Source organism: Xiphophorus hellerii, chromosome 24 (assembly GCF_003331165.1).
Source record: "Xiphophorus hellerii strain 12219 chromosome 24, Xiphophorus_hellerii-4.1, whole genome shotgun sequence".
Classification (NCBI taxonomy): domain Eukaryota; kingdom Metazoa; phylum Chordata; class Actinopteri; order Cyprinodontiformes; family Poeciliidae; genus Xiphophorus; species Xiphophorus hellerii.
Window position 1 is genome coordinate 4,809,088 of NC_045695.1, and position 16,551 is coordinate 4,825,638.

At 45.5% G+C, this 16,551-nt stretch overlaps 2 protein-coding genes across 13 annotated transcripts in view; both read right to left on the reverse strand.

The window, feature by feature from the left end:
• The window catches only part of unc80 (unc-80 homolog (C. elegans)), a 52,451-nt gene extending 46,869 nt beyond the window's left edge, over window positions 1-5,582 (reverse strand). For 3 of the 4 annotated variants that reach the window (XM_032556363.1, XM_032556361.1, XM_032556360.1), the window contains exons 1-7: window positions 4,682-5,581; window positions 4,450-4,498; window positions 4,081-4,267; window positions 2,623-2,948; window positions 2,432-2,555; window positions 2,289-2,353; window positions 2,006-2,148 (exon numbers count right to left, since the gene is read on the reverse strand). In XM_032556363.1, the coding sequence (XP_032412254.1) occupies window positions 2,006-2,148; window positions 2,289-2,353; window positions 2,432-2,555; window positions 2,623-2,948; window positions 4,081-4,267; window positions 4,450-4,498; window positions 4,682-5,208 (1,421 nt within the window). In that variant the 5' untranslated portion in view covers window positions 5,209-5,581. Of the gene's footprint in view, window positions 1-2,005; window positions 2,149-2,288; window positions 2,354-2,431; window positions 2,556-2,622; window positions 2,949-4,080; window positions 4,268-4,449; window positions 4,499-4,681 lie in introns of all 4 variants that reach the window. The other variant, XM_032556364.1, reaches the window with a different exon arrangement.
• A 1,986-nt stretch (window positions 5,583-7,568) lies between these two features.
• LOC116715755 (microtubule-associated protein tau-like) overlaps window positions 7,569-16,551 on the reverse strand; it is a 31,942-nt gene continuing 22,959 nt past the window's right edge. For 6 of the 9 annotated variants that reach the window (XM_032556365.1, XM_032556366.1, XM_032556368.1 and 3 more), the window contains 9 exons: window positions 16,333-16,388; window positions 15,353-15,467; window positions 15,205-15,261; window positions 13,939-14,246; window positions 11,702-11,794; window positions 11,318-11,410; window positions 10,814-10,895; window positions 9,323-9,435; window positions 7,569-9,134 (listed from right to left, as the gene is read on the reverse strand). In XM_032556365.1, the coding sequence (XP_032412256.1) occupies window positions 8,925-9,134; window positions 9,323-9,435; window positions 10,814-10,895; window positions 11,318-11,410; window positions 11,702-11,794; window positions 13,939-14,246; window positions 15,205-15,261; window positions 15,353-15,467; window positions 16,333-16,388 (1,127 nt within the window). In that variant the 3' untranslated portion in view covers window positions 7,569-8,924. The remainder of the gene's footprint in view (window positions 9,135-9,322; window positions 9,436-10,813; window positions 10,896-11,317; window positions 11,411-11,701; window positions 11,795-13,938; window positions 14,247-15,204; window positions 15,262-15,352; window positions 15,468-16,332; window positions 16,389-16,551) is intronic. The other 3 variants (XM_032556370.1, XM_032556369.1, XM_032556371.1) reach the window with 3 other exon arrangements.

Sequence of the window (16,551 nt, forward strand, 5' to 3'; positions counted from 1 at the left end):
CATACTGGCTACTTGACTTTTAATGTCTTTGCATACGGCCGTTTCTCCATGTAAATAACAGAATTTTGACAGAAACCAGCACATTTCCCTGTTAAATTGGGCGATTATTCATCTTTTGGATGTTTCGTTTTTTTACCTCACCAAATATTGAGGTTATTTAGTGATAACCTGGTGGACATTCCTCTGAACAGATATGAAGACCAGATGGATGGCGGTTATTTCGATTTTCTATACAATCTGGTATTATGGGACCACACCTGCCCTTATGAGCACATTGCACTGATCACAGCCAGTCGATGGGGGTGAATCTGGTTAAAACGAGGCCGAGCGAAGCTGACAACTCTGAGAAATCACAGCACACATCACTGGCCTGCATGGCCGGGATTATTTTGGGAGACAGGAGTTCCATTTGGAGATGGAGTCAACGGGACGAAGCATGACGCTGTCCGGACCCGCGTTCTGCTGCTCCGTTTCACTTCAACTCTCAGTCAACGGGGATAATAACAAAAGAGTCCTGCTGTCCACTCCTCCTGCCACAATGCCTCATTAATAATCCATCAGAGGAGGACGGAGAACAAGGGCAAAGCCCGCCTTCAGCATCCTCTGGGCAGCAGCAGCAGGAGGACGGGGGGGAGATGGAGCCTTGGCCTACGTGAGTCCACTATAAATAAGCTGGATGAAGGTCAGCGCTCGCTGCAGAGAAACATATTGGGAACCAGAAGATGGGGAGCGAGGGACAGAGGGAGGGCCGGGATAATCTGCGGAGAGCAGCAGCGGACGCTGCCTCCTCCTTCCCTCCTCTGCTGTTGTTGGGTTGCCACGGAGACCCGGTGACGACAGTCCCCGGCGCAAGGGGGAAGTTGCAGCAGCCGGGGTCGCCATGGAAACTGCTTCAGCATCAGCAGCGCTCGGCGAGAGGTGCGGACGGCGCCGCGGGGGACTGAACGGGACGGGAGCGAGCGGCGTGGGCCGATCCACGCCGGAAACGGACGCAGAGGGGCGGCGGAGGAGGAGGAGGGGTGAGGATAGAAATGAGAGTCTGACTGATGAGGAAATAGAGACGGAGCCTCTAATCCCACCCGAGTCCTGCAGAACGGCCACATCGGGACCCCCACAGTCCAGAAACAAGATCTGGATTTTTAGGGTTGTCACAGAATGAATCCAACCTGATGTGACAAGACTTGGAAAAACAAAGACACCCACATGGAATTTAAAAAAAAACAATTTTGGAATATTTTCTCATTGATGGAGATTCTCCCCAGGTTTGATGCCAGCGTCAGACATTACTTGAGCATAATTACCCTGGTTATGTGGGTTAAAGTGAGAACAGTGAGAGTAGAGCCTCTGTGTCTGCCTGATGAGACAGAACAGCTATTAATATAAGCTGAGCAGTTTATCTGACGGAAGCCTGAAGGGCTCATTTTTCACTCCCCGCCAACACGGTGACGTTCCCCGGCTATTACTCTGCTGGTGTAACGTTTCCAGGTCTCGTCATACAAAATTAGAAAACGGCTGCCATGTCTACTGGAGGAGGTAGAAAGTCTCTGGTTGCTATGGTAACCCCTGCTTTCCCGGGAAGAAGTTAGAGGGTCCAGATTTAAAATAAACAGGCCCTGATCTAAAAGTCAGGTCAAAAAATGAAATAAAACCCTGATTAGAATAACCTTCTACTCTAAACATGAACATTTTTTTTATGTTTATTATTTTTGTTATAAAGGAACATTATTAGAGTGGATCAGAGTGTGTGTGTGTGTGTGTGTGTGTGTGTGTGTGTGTGTGTGTGTGTGTGTGTGTATCTATCTCTCACACTCTGAATTAATAAGACAAAAAAACCCATAAATCCTAATGCAGTAGGAGATCCACAAGGAGAAACATGACAAACATACATTTTGATGTATAAAATGCACCACAGCTTACAATAATCAATCAAATCTGATGTTAATATGAAGATCAGCTCATCATTATTAAATTCTGTTGGGCTTCAGGTTAAGGTAAAGGTGCTCACTTTTTCTTGGAGGGCCCCTTGGCCGTCGGGGGCTGCTGGGATGTCCCTCCCTTCTCCACCGAGTTGGCACGGCGACAGCTCTGCTCACCTGCTGCAGGGGAGGAGGAATCTGATAGGCTGGCTTCACAGACCACCTGGAAGCCCTGTGGGTTGTAGATGGACAGATAAGACAGACAGGAAGGAGGGCGGACACGTGGCGTTAATGAATCCCAGAGGCAGTAACCAGGAGGGGACGGACCGTCGGGCTGAATCTGATGAGAGGAGCAGCTAAATCCTGACTCACCAGGGGACTCTGGTTGGCGGACCCCTGGGGGCTGCACTGGTTATTGACTGGGGAGTTCCTCTTAGCTGGCGGGACAGAACAGAGCCCGTTATGATCCTGATCATGAGCAAATGAGAACAGACCGCCTCTGGACTGGTGTTTACCCGTCACGATGTTCCGGACCGGTTTGATCAGGGTGGTGAAGGCCGGAATGTCGGGCTGCCGGTGCTCCCACATGGGCTGCCAGATCACCAGGCCACTGGCCAGCCTGAAGGTCAGGTCCGACTCCTGGACAAACAACGGTTAGACTCCGGAGAGACCCCCGCCCCGGTGCCGGGCGTGAAGCGGAACGCACCTTGATGCGGTGGATGAGCGGCGCGAACAGGAACACGAACAGCTCCACGGTGGCCATGCTCTTGTGGAACAGCTTTGCCCGCGCGCTCTCGTCGTCCTCCAGCAGGGAGCTGCCGTGCTGCGGCCCAGAGCCGGAGCCCGAGCCGGGGGCCCCCGGGGAGGAGCCCTGGTTCCCCAGCGGCTGGAGGAAGGCGCTGCTGCTGCCACCCCGGGACCAGCCCTGGTTGCCCAACGCCTCCTGGTTGCACTCCTGCGCGGCGTCCAGCAGCATCCAGTGCAGCGTGTGCAGCAGCTTGGTCTCCGCCACTCCCAGCTTGTCCTGGTGGCCTGACGGGAGGGAGGAGGTACAACGTTACCTCTGACGTCCAGAGGACAGCAGGCGGCAGCTACCCAGGATGGCATTAAACATTGGGGCGCAAACACACCAGTTAACAGGTGAACATTTGGTTTGATGGATGCGGCTCCCCATCTTACTGCTGTACCACATTTGTTACTGAAGGTGACTGGACTGAAGCTGCATAGCTCATTATGCAAATTAACTGGAACAAACCGGAATGTATATAATCAATTTCAACTGAATCAAAAAATAGACCGAACTGACTTGGACCGAAATCCTTTGACAACTAAGGATCTGCCGCCTCACTCTTTACTAGATCAGAATTAAGTTTCAAATGCTCGAGATCTCATCTAAAAACACATCTGTGTATTTCTACAGTTAAAACACCAAATATACGTTAATATGCATTAATATTCGTAGTGGAAACCATCTTAGCGCTGCCACAGAAGCCAATATCTACCCCCTTCCTTACTTTTTGGCTGCTTTGTAAACAATAGCGTGTCTAGTAGTGTTTAGGTTTTGTATTTGAGTTTCTCAAGCTGCATTTTATACTGTAACATTTACAGAAAAAAAACACTGAACTTGGTGGAGGTCTACTGTATTTGTAACTGGTTAACTTGTCTCAAGCTGAACTTTGTCCATTTAACATGGACCTGAAATTCTAACTACATAGTGAGTCAGTCAGAGGCTTCTTCAAATTAGTTGTAATACAGACTGCTACAGGAGATCTCTCCTCTCCACAGCCACCATCTAAATGAATTCTTTAATCAAATGGGTTGCAGCTTTTAATTTTCCTTTGGGGATCAATAAAGTATTTTGAATTTTATCGTAACGGTTCCCAAGGTCAGCCGTGGTTCATTGAGCCAATGCTGGAGGAAATATCTGGCTTTCAACTGGACCTGAGTGAAAGGGAGCCAAACCGCCATTTTGGGTCAGATTGATCTTGATCATCAGGCTGAGTCTGGTTATTCATAATAGTTTAGGTCATGAAGGATTGTCTGGATCATATCTCCTAAATGAAGAGTTTAAGATCAGATTTGCTGCACCTCAGTTTATCCTGGGACTTGGTTTTTTGTTTTACAAAAAAATAAAAAAATAAAAAAAGTCCTTGTGAAGGTTCACCAGAGCCTCTTTGTTCCCGTGGAGCCTCACCCAGCTTGTTCCTGTTGGACAGCAGGATGGAGGTGCAGTGCAGGACGTGGGGCAGCGCAGCCTGGACCAGCTCCCAGCGGGAGATGCTCTGGATGGCCTCGGACAGGGCCGGAGACAGGCCGTGCAGCTTGTTCTCCACCAGGACCCGCTCAAAGGACTGGGCCGGCGTCCAGAGGCACGGGGGGGGGGACAAAAGGGGATTAAAGGCGCCTTTCTTTGCTGTGTGAGGGGCCCGGATGGCCCCTCCAGCGACAGCATTATGGAGATGAGTTCACGTGAAGCAGGAAAAGCACCGGCCTGCAGGTGCACTAAGGTAAAAACACACAGATTGTGACTCACCACGCAGGACGCTTCATACTGTTTCCCCAACTTCGGCCGCAGGAAAGCGCTGAAACCACATTAACATGATTGGAATCAGATTACCTCCACCACAGCTGCGCCTGCCCTACTTTCTGGGGGCAAATCTGCGTTTCCAGGTGCGGCACTTTACATCAAACATGCAACACCCCTACAACCTCCAGAACCGAACCCGAACCCAACACCGGACACCTGTTATCCCGCCTCCACCGACCTGGTCTGCCTCCAGAGGAAGGTCTGGATGGGGAACGGGACTCCCTTCCCGCATTCCGGCTCGTTTTCGTCCAGGCTCTTCCTCTTCACCATGTTGTCCCCGGACCGGTGCTGCTGGCTGACCGGGAGCCGCGGCTGGCGCTCCCGCTGCGGCTGCGGCTCCTGTATCCGTCCAGGTGATCCGCACAGCCTTCCTCCCCCCGCTTCCCTCCTCAGCGCATGATTGGGTTCATCCTGCGTAAAATGGCTGCAAGTGTCGATCGGCGGCTCTGGGAACTGAGAGGGAGAGAGAGCGGCGGCAGGAGGAGGAGGAGGAGGAGGAGGAAAAAGGGGGAGAGCGAAATGATTTCTGCACCTCCGCGGAGCAGCGGGCGGGAGCCGATCGTTTCTGGTTCCTCCACCCCGCAGATGGGGGCTCTGTGCGGGGTGCAGCTCGTCTAAAGACGCTGCGTCTCTGCTGACATCTGTCAGCATCAACAGGTTGGTTAATGACCTGGGAAGAAACATCATCATCATCATCATCATCATCAAGCCTGACCTTCATCCGATAAACCAGGATTACCGATGTTTTACTGTTTTATAATTAAATATAAAGGCAGATATTTTTTTAACACCTATTCGGGGACTGAAAGATAAAACAGCACAATTTAACTAACGATGATTTCACTTTTCCTAACCTGATCGTATTTAACGGTCGTAAAGCTCGTGTGTTGCATTCAGGTGACGTTTGATGTGAACCATAGGGGCGGTTGCCCAGGACAGCATCAGACAGGTGGGTGGTTTTCTATTGGTGTTGCGCATGTGTGTAGTATTTTAAAGCAGATCCCGTCTGAAACCTGCACATGCTTCAGCTAAAAATGTGATGTCAATTTTATAATATGCCCCTGCCCCTATTCTTACTGTTTTATGTTTTATTTAAAGTGTGTTCTTGTAAATAAAAATGTGTTCTTAACTTACCTGGTTGAAAATACAAAACAAAAAGAAAAAAGGAGGTTATTTCTTATGTTTTATGTTGGGCTGCAGTACATTTAATCCTCCCCAAGAATTGAAATTATTTCCTACTTTCTGATTGGTTGTGAAGCGGGAGAAGAAAAACCTTCCCTGACAGGATAAAATGGTAAGCTCATGTGTTTTGTTTTATTTTTGTCCAGTTTGATGAGACTTTATGCGTCAGCCAAGGCATCAAAAAATGGTTGGGGGTTTCGCTTCTTTCCATGTAAAATAAAAAAAGTATCATTGAAACTTCTTAACTGAAACAACATGCTGCTTTTTTAAATATTTCATACATGGAAAAAGTAAATAAGCTCAACTAAAGGAGTTGGGAATTAAATCCAGTCTTTCCCCAAAGCACACTCACTTTTTTCCATTTGTGTTCTATGAAGAGAAAACAAACAAAATGCGTCATAAAGTACACCATTTTTGTCAGGACATGAAGTTTTTCTGCTGTTTTTGGACAGGTTGTACTGAAATGTGAATTTCCCTCTGCGATTAATAAAGTACATTCATTCATTCATTCACATGTAGTTAAATTGAATTCTTTTGGATGGAAACGTTGCAGACGTTTCCTTTTTTTAAAAAGCCCCTACGCCATGGGGTCAAAGTGCACGACACCCCTGGGTTGAACAGACACACCTGGTCTCCCTGTGGTTCTGGCAGGTGAGGCTCCACTTGAGCTGCTGGAGCACACCTCCACCAGGTAGGTCAGGTCTGGCTGAAAGGGCACGTCTACGGCGTCCGCTGGTTCAGGTCAGAACCAGGACAGTTTGATCAGGGGTACTCAAACTTTTTGAGACCGAGATCTACTTTTCCTTTCACCAGCCAACTGAGATCTGCCACGTGACACGATATATAAAACTTGTAAATTGAAATTTCAGACTGACAGGAGAAACCAAAGAGCACTGTCAAATTAAAGGCACATCTTCTCAACAAGGCATTTTATCTGGACAATTGTCGCTCACTAGAAAGTCACCATTATTTTACCCATCCTCTAAAACTAAGAAGTGGTTGTGGATAAAAATCCACCCTCAGTCACACTAGCAGTAACTTCTAGCATTCCAAAAAAACAAGGAAAAATATTCTTCCTTTAAACATCGTTTTAATCCCCACAAAGAAGAAAATGAACAGCAACAAAACATGTGACTCAAACCAGTTTTGGTGCCAAGGCTGACTTTCTTAAAAAATGACTCATCCTCATCCTGTCACGATCCCTGAAGCGTGGGACAACACTAGCAATGTTTACTGGTCGCGTAACAGAATTTACCGCACTTCCATGTCAGCTAACCATGAAGCTAGCTGGTAGCTAGCTGGTAGCCATTGGATAAAAATGAAAGAAAATGCAAACCAGAACACAAAGTTTCAGAAATTCTTTTCAACAAATTTTAAAGACAGTTTTGTGGTTCATTTGGTTAGCTACAATAGCTAGCTAACGCTAACCAGTTTGATTTGTGACTAAACATTCTTCTGGACCAACATTCAAATTAATATTTGAGCTGAAATCAGTGGAAGTTCTTGTAATCTGACCCGCTGATAGCCAACTGGCTAATGCAAGCTAAACTACAATCAGTCTCAAATGTCTCCTCTAACATTCAATGTAATATCTGTAGGTTGTGAGCACAGCGTTGGGGACTTAATGACATAAAACATAACCTATCCTGAAAAGGATATCCAGACTGAAAATATGTAGTACGATTTATATTAAATAATTAGTGTCTGGAAAAGTTTGCTACGCCAAGTGTCAAAGCTAAAATTCACAACAGAAGAGTCAATTAGAAAATAGCTAGCAAAAAGCTAAGTGTTTTTTCTTGACCTTATCATGGACATAATAAAAAAAAGTAAAGTTGCTATTTCTGAAGCAACCAAACTGAATCAAAACAAGCAACTCAACAAAATCGGTTTTTATTTTCTTTATTTATGCGGTCGTCATTTTGTCGGAGCATTTGTCATCACCAGTACATCTCAAACATTGGAAATAGTGCACACACATCTACATTTCTTTAAATACACTTACACAGGCAAACAGGGGATGGAGGAAGAGGAAGCACGGGGAAACAGTGGCGGGGGGACGGGAGGGTTCCTGACACCGGGGGGCAAAAAGGGTTCCACAAAGGAGAGCAAAAATCTGATAGAAGAGTTTCGTTTTACTTTTTTTTTTTTTTTTTTTTAACAAAGAAAAAGAACTCTATTTTTCTTTCTTCTGGACTTCCAGCAACGATCAAAACCAACACATTTATTTTATCTTCTTTACCCCACAGGAATGTTTTCATATAAAGCTTCATACTTCACACTTAATTTGAATAAACTCTGGGCTCTTAACCCATTTGAACACATCGTACCACCCAGTGTTTTAGCAAAAACAAGGAGGCTCACAAGGCTTATTCAGGCCTGACTTGGATTGTATCCGGGCCGTTTTTGTTCAAACTTAAAAAGTTTAAAATAGCTGCAAATAGCTCGAACTTAATCGGTATTTTTTTGTTTTTTTGTTGCCATGCCAGCACAACAGTATTGTGTAACCTTGTAAAACTACAGCGCAAATATAAAAACGAACGTAAACAGGCAGCTTTGGGGGTTGGGGGGAACAACTAAAAAGAAATAAGAAAGCCTATTATAAAGCTAGCTGTTCATTGCTCGACATTTTACACAACTGCCATGGTTATTATTATCGCCAATAAGCCAGAGCAGCCACAGGGAAGGTACAAAACGGTAACACTAGAGTAACATTTATGTAAAAAAAAAAAAGAAAACAGAGCAAGAAAACATTAAAATCCAACAGATGAACAAAGACAAACTCATGTCACATTTCAGCAGACATGTCCACTTGTCTGCCACTCTTTCGCATTTTTCCCGTCAGTCTCTCATACGTTTGTACCCTTTAAGACAACATTAATTATCTAGTAGCAATAAATCGCATTCGGTACCGTATAAATTCTGGAGGGCTGTGGCGACGCGCTTCAAAAAATTCGTCATACAATCGTAAAAACCACTTGCTGAGACAATCGACCCTTCGGCCTATCGGATCTGAAACGAACATCCATATTTGAGTTGAGGATAGAAGAACTGAGAGGCTTCCCGTTGAAAGGCGGCAGAATCTAGTCTTTAAAATCCGAATGGGCGAACGACAACCTGATCGACTCCAACTGTGGGGGTTATGAGGTGTTGGGGGTCATGTTGCACTGAAGCGACGACGCTGGATGTCTATGGGGGGGAGGGCACAATAACAGGAGGACGGGGGGGGGCGGACCGAAAGCTCATAAGCCCTGCTTGGCCAGCGCGGCCGTGACGTCCTGCGCCAGCGTGGACAGCTGGGGCGACTCCATCATGTTGATGCTGCCGGCGGACGACAGGCGGGGAGACGTGCCCCCCGTCTCCACGCCGGGGGACTGGGTGATGATGATTTCGGCGCCGTGGTCCACGCGAGCTTTGGCCGTTTCCCGGAAGCTCAGCTTGTGGCTCTCGATCTGTTTGGTCGGGAAAGTAGGAGAAACGGAGCCAAGAAGTCAAGGTCAAAACCCAGGGCCGGACCCTGTCCACCTCATCTCTCCCCCGTCAACACTGCCCATCTCACTCGACTTATTCCCAGCATTCATCATATTTTAACCTGACACTTAAATTCTTGACAGTAAAAGTGAACGTAAAGCTTCGTTACCATGACATTCCCTCCTCCAGGCATGTGGCTGGCATTGTCCAGGGAGCCGACCTTGGCGTGAGCCTTATCTTTGAAATCCAGCTTCATGTTCTCGATACGAATGTGTCCTCCCCCTGGGAAAACAACAGAGAGCCGTGAGGCGTCATCCCAGAGAGCGCCGCGCTTCCCTAGGGCTGAACGGGACAAGAAACCCCGGAGCAAAGACTGGGTAGTCTTCTAGGCCCTCTGGGAACAAGGCTTGATGTTACAAAGTCATAAAAAATGGAGACAACATAAGGAGGGAATCGCTCTGAGGCAAATGTTTTGTTTGAACAACAATAGAAAAGACTAAAATATCATCATTAAATAATAAATAAGAGGCGTTCATCTTTTATTTGGCAGCTTGCTCCCACTAGGTTCTGTCAAAGACTCTTGAAGGACAACGTTTTGGCAAGAGTTTCACACTCTTGTAGCAAATATAATCATTAAACTTGTGCTCTGGATGAAGGCCTAAACACATAGAAACATTCCCATCCATCCATTTATTGTCCTCCGGAAAGAAGAGCAGTAGCAGTTGTGGATTTAACAAACAATTTTGCTCCTACAGAAGGAATGAGGGCTAATATATTTTGGAGTTACTCCCCTAGATTCCTAACAGGTACAACGACAACAGACCTGATCTGACACCAAAACAAATCAAATGATTGTAGAACACCACTCTTTACCGCAGGGTTAACCTGCTTGTTCAAACTTCAGTTTGTTGTCAAAGATAACCGTTTGTTCCATTTTCAATCTGAAGCTGGACTATCCAAAATCTTAACCCATGATATCCTCAGGAATGCCCTCTAAAGTCATAAATCTATTAACCCAAAGACCTAAAATCCAATATGGCTGCTGCATTAAGAAGGGCACACACCACCGTCTACCTGCCATTGGATGAGTTACACACAGCGAACTGTAGATTGACTAGAGAAAATGTTGATTGTTGTGAGAATGAGCAAAGTCTATCATCTTTGACCAACACTAATGTTGGTCTGTTCAAACCCTGAAACAGCAGCTGTTGGCAACTATTAGATGCCAAAGCTAAACAATGTTTGAATCTTCAGGCTAATAACCAAGAATCAACTTTTTGAAAACAATGTCATAGTCACATTAACCAAGCTTCTTCTGTTTTTGTTGTCTAAACTAAACAGTTGCGCGCATCCAACCTTGACGACGCTACTTTAGGAATTTGGAAAATGTCTTGTGTTTCCACGTGGATCGAAACATTTATAGACTCAACGCTGTGATTATGGGGGACTTTCTAGAAACAACAACTACACCTGCTTCGTTTGAACAAGGGCCTGTGATCATCACTCAAAAGATGTGGATGAAAAACCACGTAATTTTTGAGTATCGTAAAAATGTGTCTATATGCAACGTTTGAGGAAGCTTTGTGAACAAAACCGGGGCATACATCTACTGGAGATGTATCCAGTAGAGTCAGAAATGCACTTTCAACACAATGATTACCAGGTCTATGATGAATGTTGGACATGGAGCCACATTTGGCGGTGATGTGGCTCAAGTCGATCTTCTTGGTCTGGATTTGAACCTGCGACAGGAAGCAAGCAGCTGGGATTACAATCCAAGGAAAGGAGAAACCAATCTGACGTGCTTTGATATGGAAATGCAGTTAAAGACAGGGTCAAAGTTGAGTGGAACGGGGAGACACAAATCACAACATGGATCTGTGAGGTTATGGCAGAGGAAGTGGACTGGTGACATCACTTCCTGGAGAGAGCAAGCAAGTAGACCATGACACCACAGAAAGAGGACGTTCCTCGTTCAAATTGGACTCCCTGCATGCTGGAGGGACTCTGCTTCATCTTTCTAACATCGTGAATGGTTTCTATACTTAACGTCTGAGGCAGAAGTCACAGGAACACACCACAGCTACATGTTACAGACATGCTGGACGGCGATGGGGATGGAGGGAGTCGGAGACGACGGGAGCTTTTCCGCAGAGTCACTCACGTTTCCCCCGCCGGCCGCGTGGTGGACCTTATCCAGGGAGCCACATTTAGACTGAACGTGGCTAAAGTCCAGCTTAACGCTTGGAATCATGACCTATAAAACGACACGTTCATTTGCTTTTCGGAAAGAAACAAGAGGTGAACTGGAAATAGACCACATCGTCTCGGCTGTTTCACCAAAAATAATCCCTGCTAAAATGTCCCAGTTCTTCATTTCTCCTCGACACGACAGAAGCCGATTCACAGCAAAGAAAACACGAGTTCAACTCCTCAATGTTTGACGGACAAACAGATGGACACATATAAAAGCAGGATGTCAGACCCAGTAAAAGCTGGGGAAAAAAAAAAAACAGCAAAAGAAGCGAAAGAGAGAGAAGTTACATACATGGCCTCCTTTGGGCGTGTGCTTCAGATTATCCTTGGAGCCGCACTTTGACTGAACATGAGCGAAGTCCAGCTTCTCACTTAAAATCTGAACCTAAAATAAAATCGGGATAATAATGTTGATGATAAAAATAAAAAAAAAGAAGAAACTGAGCAATGGATAACTTAAAGAAAAAGGTCTTAACCAAGGTGGGTTTTTAATCGACTTGTGTCGCTTTAAAAGTAGAAAATGAGATATATCTATATATATATATAAAAAGACTTTAAAAGAGAAGACAACACAGAAGGGAAAGGTAGAGGAATAGAGAAGGAGAATCGGGGGGGAAAACACAAGCCTCAACAGGCTTTGATGTTTCACAGAGTTCAAGATGGACGCCACATGGGCGGCTGCCCTGGGTGGCATCAGAAGAGGGAGCGGAGGGGCGCACCAGCACCAAATAACACAAACGTCTGTATCACCAAAAAATGTGACAAAACATTTTCAAACCTTGTGCAACAGCGAGGCCTTGAATAATTTATATCATACATGCACGTTTAGTTTATAGAGATGAAAAATGTGCACAATGCATAAAATCAGTTAGGATTACCAAAACTATTCCAGAATAACATGCCTTTGTAATACGTTCTTCAAATTTGTAAATTTAGCAGATTTTTTAAAATGCTGATTTAAAAAAAGTGATGCTACCTGTCGATGAATTTTAACACAACACCTAAAACATGCTGCTTCTTTGCATGACATCACGGAAATCCCAAAATAAATCAGGAAGAGAATGATTGAGCTCGGTTCAACCTTTCTAAAAGGTCTGAAGGTGCTTCATTCATCTGTTCCAATAATTACATTACATACTGTAATGAGCTTGGAAATGTCCGTTCAGGAGCCTCATCATCATCATCATCTGCCGTGGAAAGACTCTGGCCTCTCAGAGACGAAGAACTCATGACTTCAAAAAGCAACATAAAAACGTACCGATTAGTTTTTAAAGGCATAAATAATAATTAAAAAAAATAACTAGAAAGTCGAAGACGGTTCTAATCTTCATCTAAATTTGAAGAACGTTATAAAACTATTCCTACATTTTAAGGTTTAAGTTTTTATTAGTATTGACGATGATTCGTCAATACTAAATTTAACAAATTTGGATTTGTTAAAAGATAGCTGATGATAAAACAAACATGTTTTATTTCTGAAAACAGTCAGCCCACCATTACATCCCCATAAAGTTTCAGTGAAGATTTTCTCCTCCCTGTGTTTCTATATTTGGCTCAGAAGTGAGTGAGTGCTCTGGGGAAATGCTTAAAAGCATCTGTTTTTTAGGAAAAAAAGCAGCAAAAAATAAATAAATATAGAAGGTTAAATTAAGTCTTTTCTGCACTCTGAGTGGCTCTGGAGGCTGGATTATAAATACTCCTCAGAGCTGGAGGGAAAATCCTTGGCAGCCATGACCAAAGCAGCTCCCAAGGGCTGGTGGTCCTTCCAGCCAAAGAGGAGTGTTTTTACGGATCTTCCTGCACAGATGGACGTTGTTAAATCTGACTGTGTTAGCTGGTGCGGCTGGTGCTGGTGCGCCGGGGAGGAAGCAGAGGGATAGAAAAAGAAGCAGAGGGAAGGAGGACGTAGAGACGGCGGAGACGTGAGGCCTGAGGCGGCGGCAGACGGAGATGGCAGCGGACAGAGCAGAGGACACGGAGCAGGACGCACAGTGACTGAGGGTGGACATATGACATTTCTACAGAACCGGAGAAAACCCTTCTTCACATGTCACCATCTCTGGTAGTTAGCATCAAAGCTCTACAGATGCGCCTACATTTGGACAATATGAGACAATAAGTGTGCTCATCAGAAGGACGATGCATTGTATTTAAAACAATCTAATTTAACCAGATTACAACGTGGTCACAACACCTGCTTCTTTGTGATTTTCCATTAAAGGATAGGAAGAAAACCTGGTCATTTACTGCCCTCATGTGGCAGGATTTTGGCACATCCACGAAATTTGGATTACACTTTCCTCAGAACAAATCTGACCAGAGAAACAACCAATGAGTAACTTTATGTTGTTTTATTAATAGGGTTTACTGGACACCGCCCACCCTGAACAGCTCAATTCTATTACACGTCTTGGCGGCAAGTGCAAAACTACTCAAAAAACTAGCTGAATGCAAAGAAAACCCCAAAGGCCCTTCTATCACCTCTGGACAGGTCCAAACAGACCACATTAAACCTTCCCAATGGTCTACCTGTCCTCCTTTCGGCTGGTGTTTGAGGTTGGCTGTGGACCCGACCTTGGACTTTACATTCTTCAGGTCAGGGAGTGGCTGGTTGATGACCTTCAGCTGCCGCTGGACTGACGAAGGGGACTTGGGAGGGGTCCGGATCACTGCCACCTTCTTCTCCTGGAGGACGCTGAAGGACTTAGGCGTGTGGCTGCCGGGGGTGCGCGACCCCGGGGTGCGGCAGGAGTAGTTGGGCGGTGTGCCGGGTGTGACAGCAGACCCTGGGGTGGAGGCGCCACTGCGGACCGACCGAGACCGGGCTGAGTCTGTGCCTTAAGGGAGGAGGAAAGGATGCTCCTTTACCATACACTAGTTGCAACTCAAATTATGGTTTGTACTCACAAATCAAGATGTTACCGTGTACAGTAAAACATTTTGTGGCAACATGTACACCTCAAACTGACTGGACATTGACTGGTCCAACTAGCCAATAATAAAAGCGATTGCATTGATGCAAAACATGTCTTTACTTTCAGTTTCATTGTCTATTTTAGCAACTGATACTTCATCCTCTGCACTAAAAGACGTCAGTGTATTCGATCAGTTGTCCCCAGGACCCCATCTTCCATCGGTGGAAGATGAAGAATGGATGGATTACTTCATCCGATTCACTGACTACTTCAACAACTGTATGCTAGTGAACGATTGTTTTCAACGTCCACAACTATCCAAGTCCAGTTTCAATCTCTACACACTGATCTCCCTTCCAAGTATGTACCATATATGTACACATCATATACACATTTTGGCTTAAATAACCCTTTGCAGGATGGACAATGAGAGTGATATTATTTTGTTCAGGAACTAATCAGGTGATGACAGGGTAAAAAAAAAATCAAGGGTTAAGAGATCTGAACTAAAACATGCTGAAGACAAAAGACAAATCTAAGTTAATACATCTTTGGTCTGCTTCACGTGGATAAACATGAAGCCATGTGTGCTCAAGTTTCATTGGACAAACAAGCCCAGATCAAACAGGAATGTTTAAACAGTGAGAGGCTAATCACATCATTTGTCCTCCAGCTGCTTGTTGCCAGGTTACCAGAGGAAACACCAATAGGATCTAAGCTCAGAAGCAGCACAGCTGTTGGTCTGGATCCCACCTGTTTCTCTGATGTTTACTCATTGAGCCACAATGAGTAAACGTGCATGAAGCTCTTCTGTGATGTAATGGTGATCAGTGACTAAATGTTTAGCTGTTGATGGGGAAGGAGCTACAAGGTGCTCTACCTGCCATACTAGGGGCTCTTCCAGACCTGCCGTCTCCTCTGGAGTCGGTTCGGATCGCTTTAGGAGAGAACAGGGAGTTTAAAGGAGAGCAGGAGGGTGGAAGGAAGAGAAATTTAAAAACTGCACATCTGAGAGAGTGTAATCTTACAGGTTGGCCTGGAGGGGGTGCTGTCCTCTTGCTCAGCAGCAGGAATATGGCGAGTCAGAGACTTGGCCGGCCTAGGAAGGGATGACCTCTTCTCCGGGCTGCGGTATGTTCTCTCCTGAAGCAACACACACCACAGGGTCAATAATCCAGACAGGTACCCCCCATCTGCGGCCCAGACCCTCTCTCTTCTCTCTAATTTACCCATTTGTTTGGTGGAGGGGGAGGGCGGGAGCAGACAGAGGAGGGCCGAGCCTCGCATATCACCGCCTCCACCAGGGGGCTCCGTTTAAGGCTGCAGGCAGAGGCCGGCCGGGGGCAACCCCCGCCACGCTGCACTGCCATCTTTAACAGAACGGCCCTCGTGGGGCTCTGGGTGGTCCACGTAATGAGAGAGGAGGAAAACATGCAAGGTGGAGGAAGCAATCAAGAGATGGAAAAATGAAAGGAAAAATACACTTCAACAGGACGGAAATGATGACTGAAAGATGATAGAAATTAAAATATGGGATTCATCTGCATGGGAACATCTTTACTCACAGATTTTCTCTGTCGCGACTGACAAGGACAGAAGGCGAGCATGCAAGACGACATGATTCATCAGACAGGAAGGAAACAATATAAGGATGAAGACATGCAGATATATTTAGCCAACATCATGCAGAAAGGCGACAAGAAGCAACATAGATCGGAGTGATGTGGGACTGCATTAGATTACAGATGTTGCACTGCTCTCTCAAAATTCCACTCAACAATCCCCCTTGCTTGTAAATCTCAAAGTGATGCTTCTGCTCTCATCAGACTCAGTGAATGCCTCAGCTACTGCTCTTGCGTAAAGATTTTCTCCTTTTATGCTTTGCCCCTGATCAATTTTGCAGATTTAAATATTTTCATGTCTGTATGGGAGAAAAATACTCGTAGGATTGTGACATAAGCATGCCCTATCAATCTACAGTTTGTTAGAACAGTACAATATTACTTACAGTGGGCCTCTCCCTGGACGGCTGGGCCACACTGAGTGGCTGGTGTTGTGCCATACCTGTGGGAAAAGGAGCAATACTCAGTGTTAACCAGAAGGGGGACTCATCTTCTAGGATTGCACATATGTGGTGCATACATGTAATGAATGGACAGTTCCAAAGGAAAGGTACCAAACAGCAAGCTGCATTTGGTTTATTATGTTTCAAAGATGACAAATTAAA